Raw genomic sequence first — 13779 nt, forward strand, 5'->3', positions numbered from 1 at the left:
AAGGCATGAGCCATTTTTGCGGTGTAATCTGCTTTAACGGGAGAAAGCACTTAAGTCCAAGAGGAGAAGCCAGGCCTGTAGGACACGAGTGCACCATTTCATATATAAATATTAAAAAAACTCTTTACATTAGATCTGCAAGTGCAGCAATGCGATCTTTGCTAATCTGATTTGATGTGGCGTCAGAGCCAATGATATAAAGCTTACTGCAGTATATTTCATTTACTTAAACGCAAGATTGATTTAAGTAAGTTGCGCCACTACTTCAAACAAGTAGTTTGTACTTCAAACAAGTAGTTTGTACTTCAAACAAGTAGTTTGTAGGATTACGATTTTTCAGGTTAAACCCAATTTAAGACGGGACAAATTTACAAAAGCAAATGAATATTTTTTTTAGTGTTAGACTTTTCTGTATAGATCATGCATTGCGTCTGAGGCGAACCATAATGATGTGTCAGTCAGTGTGATTATGTTAAATATGAAATCTCACTGTATGAAAACGAGATGTTGCTCAGGACAGAGAAACCAAAAGGATGGATGGATTTGTGCCTTTCCCTTGGAGTGACACTACACGGGTCACTGAAAGGTGTGGGAAACAATGACTTTTACTTTATTGTGCACATACCGAGCATAGCATGACACCATCATAATTGATGCACAAGCGTTTCCTTAATGTCTATCTAAAAGAGGACAGCATTTTCTGTCGCTAATGAATGACCATTATGCTGTTGACACGCATGCTGTAACCTTTATATCCGCTGCTATACACGTTGCTGTTACTGTGCAACGCTGGTGTATTCATTTAAACATAAACGGTAGTAATGGGCAGACTGAGCTTCCCTCTTTAGGAATCTACTTCACCAACACGACAAAAATCATTTGCTTTTTCGCGTTTCATCGAGTAAATCAAAAAGAGTGAGTGCAACTCCTCAAGAGAACTTTTAGACCCTGGAATATCAAGCAATCCTAATAGTTCTAATTACGGAGATGTTGAGATGTTTGAGGTCAGTGTGCATGTTACTTACTGACCTCATTGTGGTGCGTTGGAGGTTTTGTTTTTCTGCAAATACGTCCGTCGCTCACCTGGGTGAGTCATGTGCAGTAATTCAACCGCACATCCTTTGGTCTATGAGTCTGCCTGTTTCACTTCATCTTCTCCTCTCTGTCTCTAAAGTGATCCTCGGAACGACTCCTAAGCCTCTCGTGCACCTCATCCGAGTGATTGACGCTCTCCTTTTACCTGGGTCTCTCTCCCCTGCAGGTTCTGTCTGTCCCTCACAGAAGACTGGTGTGCTGCAGTCGACTGTTTGAGGTGACGGATGTCAACAAGGCCCAGAAGCAGGCAGCACATCAGAGAGAAGTCTTCCTTTTCAACGATCTCATTGTGGTACGACTACAAACAAATTGAGCATCATTATGAGTCGATGTATTAATCCCTTTCTGTCATTAAAATGTTGACAGTTTCTTCTTTAACTTCCCCTGAAGAGGCTTCTTCTCCCCCCCCCCCCCTGCAGTAAACAGTCCAGCATTAAAGCTGCTTATTTTTGGTGTTGTTGTGACAGCTGCATTGCACCATCACTCCTCTTTTATGTTGTTCATAGCTCACGACTCTCTGGCCATTTCCTTTAATAATAGATAGTAGCAGACTCACTGTAGCAGTGCACTCATAAGCAAAGACGCGTCCCCTAAAGAGCAGCTTTAAGAGCCAGCAATAAAGCTTTTTTTTTTTTCCTCTCTCCTCTTGAGGCCACGGAAAAGTTGTTTATTTGTCTTGTAGAGCGGAGAGTTATCAAAGTTTGCCGCTTAATTAATGTTCTCATTAGGAGCCACATTGGGGTTATTAATCCAAAGTGTTTAAGTACACTTAAGGAGAATTGTGTCAAAGGTTGATTTTGTCCCAAAAAAAACAAAAAGCACACAAGAAACATCCCGATTATTTAGTCCTCTCGTCTGTTAGTAATTGGTGGCTTCAGGAAAAGGAGGTTAAAGGAACAAATTAGAGGTGGAATTCTGTTCCTTTGGCACTAAAAGGAGGATATGAAATAAATTCCACTTAAGCATCTTTTCTCTCCGGCCTTCTTGAAGGCAGGGTAGAAGTTGTCTTTGAAGATTTAAGTGCAGGACAGGGACTTGTCTTTGAATTTTGGCCCTAGTTACAGCAGTGTGAACATGTCGCGTCTCCATCCACTCTGAGTCTGGAAGGTCATTCAATGAGAGAGAGTCTCAGAAAGAGAGAGGCGCAGAATCCTTGAAGGCTGGAGCAGTACCATAATAACGGATGACTCAATCTGCTTATTTTCTGGTGGCGATTTCTCTGTGAGACGGACATATCAATCAGAGATATCCGAGGTGGGCATTTCCCTCGTCATTTAAATGCGAGTGATCAGAACTCTGCTCTTTTTTTCGATCTAGATCTTGAAGCTTTGTCCAAAGAAGAAGAGTTCCGCAGCCTACAATTTCTGCAAAGCCATGGGCCTACTCGGCATGCAGTATCACCTGTTTGAGAATGAATGTAAGTCACAACTGGAAAAAAAGGGTAAAATATCCTATAAGAGGCTAAAGGGGTGACAAGGACAATTGGAAAAACTGAATTTAAATCCGTAATTTTTATTGCTGTTAGATGCACTTTTTTTAACATTAATTTTAGCAGAATTTATCTTTTTGGACTTGGTAATCCCATAGAATTTCTTAAAACTGATTGTGACGTTGTACTTTTTATATATCAACCAACCTGAGCTAATTCCCCCCCAAGAAAGAACTTAAAAAAAGGTAACAAAATGAGTTGACAGAAACATCTCCAGCCGCTTTCACACCCAGAGTATTACTCACACACCTACCATGCAAACTTTCCTTCTTTTTTTGACATAACTTCATGTTCTCTGTGCTGCCCAGACTACCCTCACGGCATCACCATCCTCTCGCCCTTCGGCTCCGACAAGAAGCAGGTATTAAACTTCTGTGCTCAAAGTGCAGAGGAGCTGCTCAAGTTTTTGGAAGATCTGAAGGAATCAATTGCGGAGGTGTCAGAGATGGAGCAGATTCGCATAGAATGTAAGTACCGCTTGTTTACGGTTGCTTACTTCATAAAACAGTAAAAAATAAAAAAAATAATAAAAAGTGCATATCAATTATTGTACCAATATTTGCCCAGTTAAGTGTTTTAGAGTGTGTTTTTTGTTTGTCCTTTATTACCACTATCGCACGGGAAGTGATCATTCTTTAGACCAATCAGCTGACAAGGCCTACAGAGTTTCCAGCTCTATCCTTCAGAGTCCCATCAGTACGTTTGGTACCCTAGCAGAAGTTTAGCAAAAAAAGGGGAGGGTAATAATCATCTTTTTTTTGGTACCATTCCCAATTTTGGCGATGGAAACGCAAAAAACTGAGTACCTTAACGCACTTTACCGAACAGAACTGAATAGAACCGCTCGGTGGAGACGCCGCTTTTAAGGCTCCCCAGATGCCCGCTTTCTTCTGATTGGCCAGCTCGCCAGTGCTAGTAGAACAGCCTACAGTATGTAAACGACTCCACCAGCCTACATAAAGGCCTGAGTATTCTTTGCGGCCCAAAAAACCCCAGCTATTTTCCCATGTGGCCCTTTTGCTGCTGAAGTTTAATAGACAGACTAAACCAGTAATCTCACAGCTTAGAAAAGTGTGACCCTTCAGTGGATACTTGAGTACTCTTGGCGGGAATGTATGGGACCTGAGATAAAACGCACAAGTCAGAAGCCAACCTTTGTTTTGTCGTGTTTGCAAACTCTATTTGTGTAGGAGTAGAGTGTTTCCTTTGGTGCACTGCAGCTCAACAGACTGCGGGAGGCCAGTGAATCTGAGGTAAAGAGGAAAAAAAAAAAAAAAGATGCCAGTGTTCCTGAGAGCAGCCGGGCATCTGTGTTGTTTGGTTCTCGATGTGCATTTTAAATTCTCCAGACAATAAGGGATGCATACACACACACACACACACACACACACACACAGAGCCCGACTCAGTCTGCCAGTGGGCATCAAAGGGAGCATCCCTGCTGGGATTTGACGCAACTGCATTACCCTTCACAGAGAGGGAGGGCCAGCAGGCAGCATCATACGGACACAGGAGGTGATCTCTCCCACTAAAAGTGGAGCAAGGATAGGCAGCTGCTATGTACAAAAATACAGCAACCCATGCACGTAGTATGAACAAGAAACAGACTTCAAGCTTTAACAAGAAAAAAAATAAAATAAAATAATCAGAGTAGTGCAAACTTTTCTCAAAACGTATCGTAGAAATAAAAACTTTGAGCGTGAATGGTTGCTGGCACTGGCACAGATAAACAGCACGTCTTTTCGCCTCGAAGAGCTTTGAGTTGTTGGCTCATCGGTAAACACGCCTGCAGCTCTACTGCTTTGAGATATGAAGGAGGAATTACAGTTTGTTTATCTAAAGATGCAATTTGGTGTGCCTTGATGTTGGAAATGGGGAAATGGAATTGTGTGCGTGATAACTGCATTTAAGGGATCCACGCAACAAATGTGTACATTTGTATCGGTCTATTTCTACATATAGCTAAGCTTAGACAAATCCATCAGCATACGCAATATCATTTTTGGGTATCCGCCCACAAAATCCACTATCGATCAGGCCCTAATGTTTACAATGATTTAAGAAAAAAATCTAGACAAAAATTAGACTTTCTTTGCTCATTCTATTTGTCAGATATCAAAATGAAATTAGAGGCCATTCTGCACCCCACTCCCTGTGGTTTCATCTGACTATTTTAGCATCAATAATTTGGATGCAGTACAGCAGCCGAGACACACCAGCACTAAGTCATCGTGATTGGAAATGACATGCAATTACCATCAAGTGCAAAGTTTAAATAAAGAGATGGAGAGTGAGGTTTATGAGGTTGGAGAAGAGAGTGCAGTGTGTGCAAGAGCATGCAGTGTGTGTGTGTGTGTGTGTGTGTGTGTGTGTGTGTGTGTGTGTGTGCGCGTGTGTAGGTGTGTGTGTAGGTGTGTGTGTGAGAGAGAGAGAGAGAGAGAGAGAGAGAGAGAGAGTAATAGAAGAATAGAGTACTGGGGTTTGTGTTTCCATCCTCTACTTGTGCACCTCTCTACCTGTTCTCATCGGTGCTGTTGTGATTGTAGTGATGATAATTTGTGTCTCCTGTTCTCTGCAGGGGAGCTGGAGAAGCAGCAGGGAGCCAAGGCTCACTCAGTGAAGAACAACGGCACACAGCTCGAGCTGCGTGGCAAACAGGGCTCCCCGTCAGGTGTGTTTGTGTGCGTGTGCGAGTTCCGCTATTTCATTACAAAACCTACCACAGATGCCTTTAGCTCAATTGCATTCATCCCCCTGCTGTTGAAAGAAGCTACCTTAAAACCTAAAACAAATATGGACTTACTTATGATACGCTCTCACCCAGACATTTTGCTGCCTCTTTTGTCTCTTTTTTCCTTCCCTTTTTTGTCCTCTCTGTCCAGGAAACCAGGAGATAGATGAGCGAAGTGGACACAATGCAGTGGAGGTAAGTACTCAGTGGTAGGGCCAGGTCCATAACAGCAGGTAAGTCAGTGTTATAAGAGCAGAGTTTCATTGTCAAGGCAGGGTGAGCTAGTTAGAAGCCGAGGAGCTAGTCATATTTTCAGGGCCAGAGGTGTCAAGCAGGAGTGGCTGAAGAGTGAATGTGAAAATGAGCGTGTGAGAACACTCAAACGAAACGTATGATAGAAAGAAATAGTCTCCTTTTTCGTACCAAAAGATTGAACATGGTGGTTTGTGGAAATCTAGTTATTAATGGAAAAGCATCAGACTCAGAGCCTGAAATATGATCCGAGCCTGAAGAGGAGCCTGAAATGAGCTCCACAAGCTCAGGCGGAAAATGTGCCTCCTTTAGGGCATTCTAAAGAAAATCTGAAAGCAGCCTTACTTAAAGTAGCTCATGAACACTTCTGCTTTATGTGTGTGACCTTAATTAACATGCAGGCAGATAAATTTAACACTCATTTGACCCGAAGTTGTCACCTCCCCAACCCCTTTGCCAGACCTCTAGGGGGTGTAACTTCCCCGTGTGAGCTTTTCGTGCGAGCTGAACTACAGTACCCATGTGGCTTTGCAATTAGCATCCCAGAGGCAGCAAGCGACCTTTTCCGAGTCCTCTGCACGGCAGTTTAGTTGAGGTTGAAAAGCCAAATACATAGAGTCAATTTGACATTCAGTGGCTTTTTAATATCCAGGCAGTTTACTGCTCAGTGTCAGACTGTAAATCTTCACTCAGGTGCGGGTCACAGCGAAAGTAATTACATTTATATCAAATCGAAAGGCTTTTAGGCAATATGATTTAAAGTCACAAAAGCCAGTAGACCACATTTCACAGCAGTGTAAGCCCACACTCATAGCTGCAAAATAGATGTTTAAAGACATAAAGCTAAATTGGTTTTCATAATTTGCACAAGAGTGTCTTCTTTTTTTTTTATGCACACAAGCTCTCTCTTGAATCTTTTTTCATATCCTGAGCTACCTTCACCATGCAGCCGGAGGTAAATGTCAGGGGCGGTTGGCTAGCCGCTAGCTGTCCAAATACATTTATTTAAAAAAAGGCAGTAGGGTCATAGAGCCTGCTGCGTGTGGCCTCATCAGACTTAAGTATTATCGGCTGGCTATACAATTCTATATCATGTAATAATAAAAATGTATCAGATGCAGGGATATTTTCCCGCTATATTTTGGCCTCTTGCGCACAAGCAAACAACATGAAAAATGTGGTGCTTGGAAAATGAAAATCACCTCAATTTGTATTGTTGCTTTACATACTTAGCCAAGGCCTAAAACAACAAAATGTGTTTTTCTTTGGTTAGCACTGTTAGCTGTAGTAGTAGTAAGTTGTCAAAAAGTTAGGATGCAAGAGAAAAATTAGCTCGCTAGCTAGCTTAGGCATGTTGGCTTCAGCGTCTTAAAAACAAACAACTACCCACCATAAAAAAATACTGAGGGATTTTAGAAAAAGTCTGGGTTTTACCGTTGCTACACTGGTGAATGTAGGCTTTACACATTATTCAGAAATACCCCAGATTAGAAAGTAAAAGGACATGTCTTTGCTGAATTTTTGCTACCAAATAGCCTAATAAAAGGATTCAAGAACTCTTTCTAACCAGCACAGCAATCTTTTTGCAAATATGGCACAAAATCTCTAATTTTTTTTAACAAGTGTGCCTTCGAGCTCACTGATAGTGTACACTCAGGATGCTTTACTTGCCAAGTAATCACTGAGAACACTGCTGGAATCCCCACCCTACCTCAGACACTTAACATTAAAGGTCTATTATACTGCAGGTGAATAACTGCTGACCTTTTTAAAGCAGTCTCCATATGGAAGCATATTGGTGGGTAACTACAGTCTGATTGACTCTCGAAGCAACTTGAAAGTTATTTAAAAAGTTAGATATTCCCCCTTGTACAGTAACAGAAAGGTTTGCAACCTAACATATGAGATAACCTGGAGAGAGGTTTTAAACTGAAGCCCTAGTAAGGCCTAAAAAGCATTTTTTCAAAAAACAAAAACATTGGACTCTGGGTGACTCTTAGGGTTATAAAATTGAGAGAGAATTTTGCAAGATATGTTGAAAATCCATTTAGAGCTCCATTGACAAATGAAGGGAATGTTTTCTTACAAAATAAGATTATAGGTTGTCTTTGAAAAAAGAAAGATGGTGGTCAAAATGGCAAATGCACATGCATATTTGTCTTCCCCTGTTTATAATAGTGGATGTAGCCTCTTGATATCAAAAAGAAGGCCAATGCACTCTAACGGCAAGCATGGGTCAACTACACTCGTTGCAAAAAGAGTTTGTATAAAACTAGACATGTTTTTTTTTTTTTTTCCGTTAAAAGTAGGGTTGGTAATTTCCCCAGATTGTCTTTGTATAATTTTGGCTTAAATTGTCTTTAGGTCCCGACAGAAATTATATACATCGTATTGAGTTTATGGTTTTTAGAGTTTTGAATAACTTAAATAAGGACATTATCAATAAACCGTTTTGCAGTATCTACAGTGTATGTAACTGACAAGTAGATCATGCAAGAACACGCTGTCAGCCACATACAGACACTTCTGACTTTAAAGAGCTCAGGTGGGGACGTTCTAAAAGCTGCCCACAAAAAATAACTACGCATGAGCTCGCGATGAATATAAATGTGAGGTGTGTCACATTATATATGTACATAAAACATAGCAGCACTTCAAATTTTGCTGATTCCATACATTTTAAAAGATGCCCTTGTCATTTTTTAACTTTTGGCATATGCCAAAAAACTCAGTTCAAGGTAACTTGGAAACACAAAGTAACCTTACTAACTACATTAGTACAAAAGTAAGGATAGATTAAAGAATGATATACAGCAGACAATTACTTTAAGGGAAGGAAAGTGTTTTGTGGAACTACAAAGTGGAAATAAATGGAAATAAACATGGAGGTTTGCATTCTGATGAATGTTCCCTGTGGACGTCTGTGGTGTTCAGTCTGCTCACCTCCTCTTCTTCCACCTCTCCCTCTTCTACGTATAACCTCCGTCTAATTTCTGGTATCCCCACCCCTCCCTAAAATCTTCTTGTGTTCGCTGTGTCCCATTAGCGCCACACAGTGGTTTGGAAGGGAGACACGGGGGCCCTCAGTGTCCCCTTTGGAACCACCGGGTACCGACCCCTGTAGCGTCACACTAAATTTCGCACCCCTCCCCCCAACACTGTCTCACTTCTCCCTGACCCCAATCACACACTGGCTTTTTTTCCCCAGCATCCAACACTGTCCCCAGTCTGTTTGGAGTGGAGGGAGGGGAGTGTGCTGTAGTCACAGTGATTTTACACCTCCACCGACCTTACACCTAAGCCCCCACGCATGCCCTGTGTGTGTGCTGTGCATTCCACATCCCCCCCCCAAAAAAAAAAAAAAAAGAGGGCTTGACGGATTGTAGAGGAGGATCCAGTTTTATAACATTTGATGCTGTTCTCTTGGCTGTTTTCTAAACTAGGTGTCAATTCACAACAGGCTTCAGACGTACCAGCTCAGCAGCAGCATGGCTCCGAGTCCAGAGAGCGTGGCCCTTCTTAACCACCGGGGGGAGCTGCTTTTCCAGCAGGTGCCCCCGGGTCTGACCCAGGGGCCTCTGCTTCAGCACCCGCAGCTGCAATCAGCGGCGAGCACCTCTGCCCACCACCTCCACCTCCACCAGCCTGCTGTCAGCATGGCCGACCTGCAACCCGAGACGCTCATCCAGTGTCAGCAGATCGTCAAGGTCATCATGCTCGACAACAGCGGCCACGGACACATGGAGGCCTTCCTCAGCCACACGCCCACGCATCACCACTACCAGCACCTCCACCACCATCACCACCAACAACACCACCACCAGCTAAGCCAGTCAGCCATGTCCACCCCAGTCCGCTCGCCGGACTGCTCCCATGGCAATGACGGCCACCAGCCCCCGCTGCCTCCTCCGCCTCCGCCTTACAACCACCCACACCAGTATATCCCCCCCGACCCTCGTCTAAGTCTACACCGGACCCCCAGCGGCTCTCGGAGCATGGTGTAAATAAATTAATTAGTATCTCTCCCCCCTCCCTCCCACATACATGCACACACTTCCTCACAAACCCACCACCTTCTCTACCTATTTAAAAGTACATAATGTACATATATACATACAGAGCTATAATGAAAAAATAAAATCTCACTTATATGCATATATTTAAAGAAAAAAAAATAAGGAAAATGACGATTTTAAAAGACATGCAGAAAAATTAAGTGCATATATATAAAATTTTACTTGATTCCACATGTATTTTGAAATATTATGTAGTTTTAACAAATTTCTATAACTTTTTGTCAGTTTTAACTCTTGCTAGAGAAATCACATCATCAGTTCCTGGTTGGATGGAATTTCTTGTAGTTCCATTAAATCAACAACGTCATGCAGAGAATTATGTGAATCCTACTTTCTTCTTTGGTTTTTTTGGGGATTGTGATGGATGGACTCTCAAAAAGGAACTTCTCGCGCTTTTATTGTCCCAAACCTCATGCCTACTGTGCTGTATGTGCGTCTGCGTGCATAGCCGACACTTGACTGAAAACGTGTGCCAAAATACATAACGCCTCCACGCAACACTGACTTCTTTGCACTTGACTAAATGCTAGGGCTAGAAGAATATAAGAAAAGAAAACTACCTTTTTTGCTTTCAGAAAAAAAATAGTCCTTTCACGCTTCTCCCTTAAGGATCACAACAAAACAAACTGATACTTCATGAAAACTTGTCCTCTGTTAGCACTGTTGCTGATGAATCCATGTGATGAAGAGACTAAAAAAAAATCCTCTGATAAACTGTTTGTCATCCTCCTCCCCTGTAACGTTGCGCTCTATCATCGGAAAACACTCAATCGTCGCTCCATTGATCATCCTGCAGCAAAGGATGATGGGACAAAGGCATTCAATCATGTGGATTGCTGCCACGCCAAAATGTCCAACTGGGATTCGTCCCGTTGATTGTTGTATGTCTTTTCGTCTTTAATATCTTAAACCAGGACTTCTAGCCACATTTATCTGCTGGTGGAGGAAAAGCTTTTTTTTTTTTTTTTTTTCGGCGGGTGGAATTCTTAGAGCTGCTCTCGGACTTTTCTAAAAACAACAACGATTCAGCATCTTTCGTGTAATCGATGTGAACAACACGCTCTGCTGTCTGCAAACGCTTCTTTGCTTTTACAGGAAATTGCCATAACATTTCCATGAAGATCCCTCTGCCACAACTGTGAAATGTCAAGATCTGGGTTTATTTTAATATTCCACCCTTTTGTGAGTGTCCCGGAAAACACCAGACTTTGTGTCCTTATGTCAGTACAACTCCCAGGTTTTTTTTCCCTCTCCTGTCCTAACCTTTGAGTGTGACATTTTCAAAAACGACAGAGGCACACACGCCGCTTCCATTGCAAATGCTGGCATTAATAGCGTTGTTTTGTGCTGTTGGCTTTAAATAAGAATGGGACAAAAAGAGTGCATTATCTGATCTCGTTTTCTCTTGCAGCCCAGCCGAGATTGTAAATACCACATTTCAAGCGGTGTTGAAAAAGGACAAGCAAGACACCTTTAGCCCCTCTCAAAATGCTATTGCCCCGTCACGCGTCCTTCACTCTGAAAGAGGGCAGCCTCAATGCGGCCATCTTTAAAACATAAGCCCCTGCAGGTATGCTGGGATGGATGTGCGGTTAACTCTGCTCCCATCTGACCCCCATCTGTCTCATTTGTTGATTTATAATTACACGGGCTCTGTGGGAAGGTCTCTATCTCATCTTTCTGTCCTTTTCTACTCTTGATATCACCCAGCGGAGCAGCAGAAAAAACAATCAGCAGTTCTGGCTGGTGTGTGTGCGTTTGACCTTTTCACAGTAGCATCCAAACTTCGCCATAAACAAATGCAACCTCCCTTTTTGTTTAATCTGCTGCGTTTTCTTTAGTCTCAAACAAAAAGAATCATCGCTCTCTGAATTAAGTGACAAAGTATTTCTTCTGGATTTCAAAAAACAAGAAATTTTACAATTGTGGATTTTGCTAATTGTAAGATTTATTTTTTTCAACATTAAGGTATGATGTGATATTTCTTTCTCGTGCATGGAATCTGTTTTTCAGGCCGATTTAACTCTTAATTGCCCAAATATTTTTGTGCATGAATGAATTTTGCTGTGAGCAAAGAAGATAATGAACGGGTTTTTTTTTTTTTTTTGGCTATGCTTTATGCTTTTAGCGGAACTGAAGAAAAAAAAAAAAGATTTAAGATACCAAACTCCCCATCAATCTGAAAAATGTATCTACAGCGGGAAATTATAAGTCAGAACATCTTTGTCTCCTCTTGCCTTTCACCTCCTTTTGTTTGTGTCGGCACTGTTTCTCCTACTTGACAATTTGTTCAAGCGTTTTGGAAGAAATACGTGTTGTGTGTGCGCAACTATAGAAGAGTCTGAGGCAACACCGCAAAATGTGATTTTTACGTTTGAAAGGACAAACCAATGTAGCATTCTGCAGCATAATGATGTGAAAGTAGCAAACTTTCATCAAGAAACTGAAAAAAAGGGCTCTGCCATACCAGTGCACTGCATCATGAATGACGTGTGGATCTTATGTCTGGCTCTTTATCACTGTGTTTGCTTATACGAGTTTGAAAATAAAAAAGTGGACATATAAAAGGGAAAGACAGGTGGAAACTGAGTGTAACAAATATCAACCATCACCTTCCTCAGCTGGCTTTGAACCCCTCTCTACCTGTCTTTGCAGTATTATCAACATGCTATTAAAGATGATTTAAGTCTATTCAGCACATTGTTCTGCCCGTTTCTTTACAGCTCGATAACTCCAAAATGTTCATCTTTTTTTTTTTCCATGTTGCCTTTAAAATATGTTTCAAAAATGTGTTATGTCCTACAAACCAACACTCACATCTTCAATTGAATTTGAATGAAGATAAAGTCATTAAAATGTAATTCATGTATATGTTATTAAGGTATCATTTTGATTAAGGTCTAATTTAGGTACCTTTATAAAACAGCAACATCAAGAGCTGTATGCAGCAGGTGTAATGTTTTTGATCCAACATCAACTAAACCACCCGTCCACAGAAAAGCGACTCAAATTTATGATTCATGTATTGCATAATGCATAACCAAACATGGGCATGAAAGTTAAGAGGAACCCCAACAACCAATCAGAAAAGGCCACCACAGAAAGTATCTGTGGGTTTACAAAATCCTGCAGCTGTGAGAAAAACGTCTGTAGCCTCAACATTATGCTTAAGTACATTTATCAGACTGTTCAAACTAGTGAGAGTTAACATTTAAGGGTGGAAGGTAACTCACAGTAAGCTCTTGCAGTCAGTCATTGTCCTCGCCGTCCTCCTTATCCTCCATGTGTGGGGGGAAAAAAAAATCTCACTACAACATTAGCGTCAGCAGCTGAGTCTCCTTTGAAAGTTTTGTTCTGCACAAACAGTCTTGGCATTTTCAGTTCAGATCACCAGATCTCAGTCATGTCTCTCATGCTGCCCTGTAGTGATTCTGTGTGTGTGACTCCAAACCCAGCTGATTAGCAAATCACCTTCACCTGGTGCCTTCAGGCTGGGAGAGACAACCTTAACCTGGTGAACAGCACATTGAAAAACGGTGCAAATTCAAAAGTAAATGTGAACTAGCCAATAAATGCAAAGACACAAATGTTCTGCAAAAACACAAATGTGCTTCAAAAAGACTACAGAAAATAAAACTTAAGTCACAAACACATTTACAAAACAACAGCAAATACTGAAAAATGCCGGCCGAGTTGAACTCGCTGCTCATCTCTTTTCTACAGTTTAACATAACTCCCTGTCATCAAACAAAGACACTGTACTAATGCAGAGCCCCCTGTCCCGGGACTGATTTTTTTCCAAACTTATTTAAAAACCATATTTATTCATTAGAACAATTCTAACAGCAACAGTGCTTAGCGCCGCTTAAAGCTCCACATTTCCTTCCTCTGTACCTAGATAGGGCCTGTCTGCAGCACTGTGGGATTTTAGTTTGTAATGGATGTTTTAAAAAGGAACTGTGTTCACCTCTAAGCAGGCTACACTGATGCATTCAAAATTTCAAATTCAGAATTTTCCTGAAAAAATGTTGACCTCGGAGAGCCTATTCAACCTCCATATACAGTGTGTTTCAAAATAAGAGTTTTTATTTCATAAACATTTTCATAAAAAAAATAACAGATAAATATTTGTTTGG

At 41.5% G+C, this 13779-nt stretch overlaps 2 protein-coding genes across 3 annotated transcripts in view; one reads left to right on the forward strand and one right to left on the reverse strand.

Moving 5' to 3' along the window:
- iqsec3a (IQ motif and Sec7 domain ArfGEF 3a) overlaps positions 1 to 11550 on the forward strand; it is an 88009-nt gene extending 76459 nt beyond the window's left edge. Inside the window, exons 9-14 of one of the 2 annotated variants that reach the window (XM_079334879.1) lie at positions 1262 to 1387; positions 2413 to 2512; positions 2893 to 3051; positions 5163 to 5255; positions 5467 to 5510; positions 9028 to 9236. In XM_079334879.1, the coding sequence (XP_079191005.1) occupies positions 1262 to 1387; positions 2413 to 2512; positions 2893 to 3051; positions 5163 to 5255; positions 5467 to 5510; positions 9028 to 9090 (585 nt within the window). In that variant the 3' untranslated portion in view covers positions 9091 to 9236. Of the gene's footprint in view, positions 1 to 1261; positions 1388 to 2412; positions 2513 to 2892; positions 3052 to 5162; positions 5256 to 5466; positions 5511 to 9010 lie in introns of both variants that reach the window. The other variant, XM_079334878.1, reaches the window with a different exon arrangement.
- The window catches only part of st8sia1 (ST8 alpha-N-acetyl-neuraminide alpha-2,8-sialyltransferase 1), a 123208-nt gene extending 110292 nt beyond the window's left edge, over positions 1 to 12916 (reverse strand). The window contains exon 1 of the mRNA XM_079334888.1: positions 12877 to 12916. The gene's annotated coding sequence lies outside the window, so the exon portion shown is untranslated. The remainder of the gene's footprint in view (positions 1 to 12876) is intronic.
- Between the last annotated feature and the right edge of the window lie 863 nt (positions 12917 to 13779).

Source organism: Symphodus melops (assembly GCF_947650265.1).
Source record: "Symphodus melops genome assembly, chromosome: 22".
Lineage (NCBI taxonomy): Eukaryota > Metazoa > Chordata > Actinopteri > Labriformes > Labridae > Symphodus > Symphodus melops.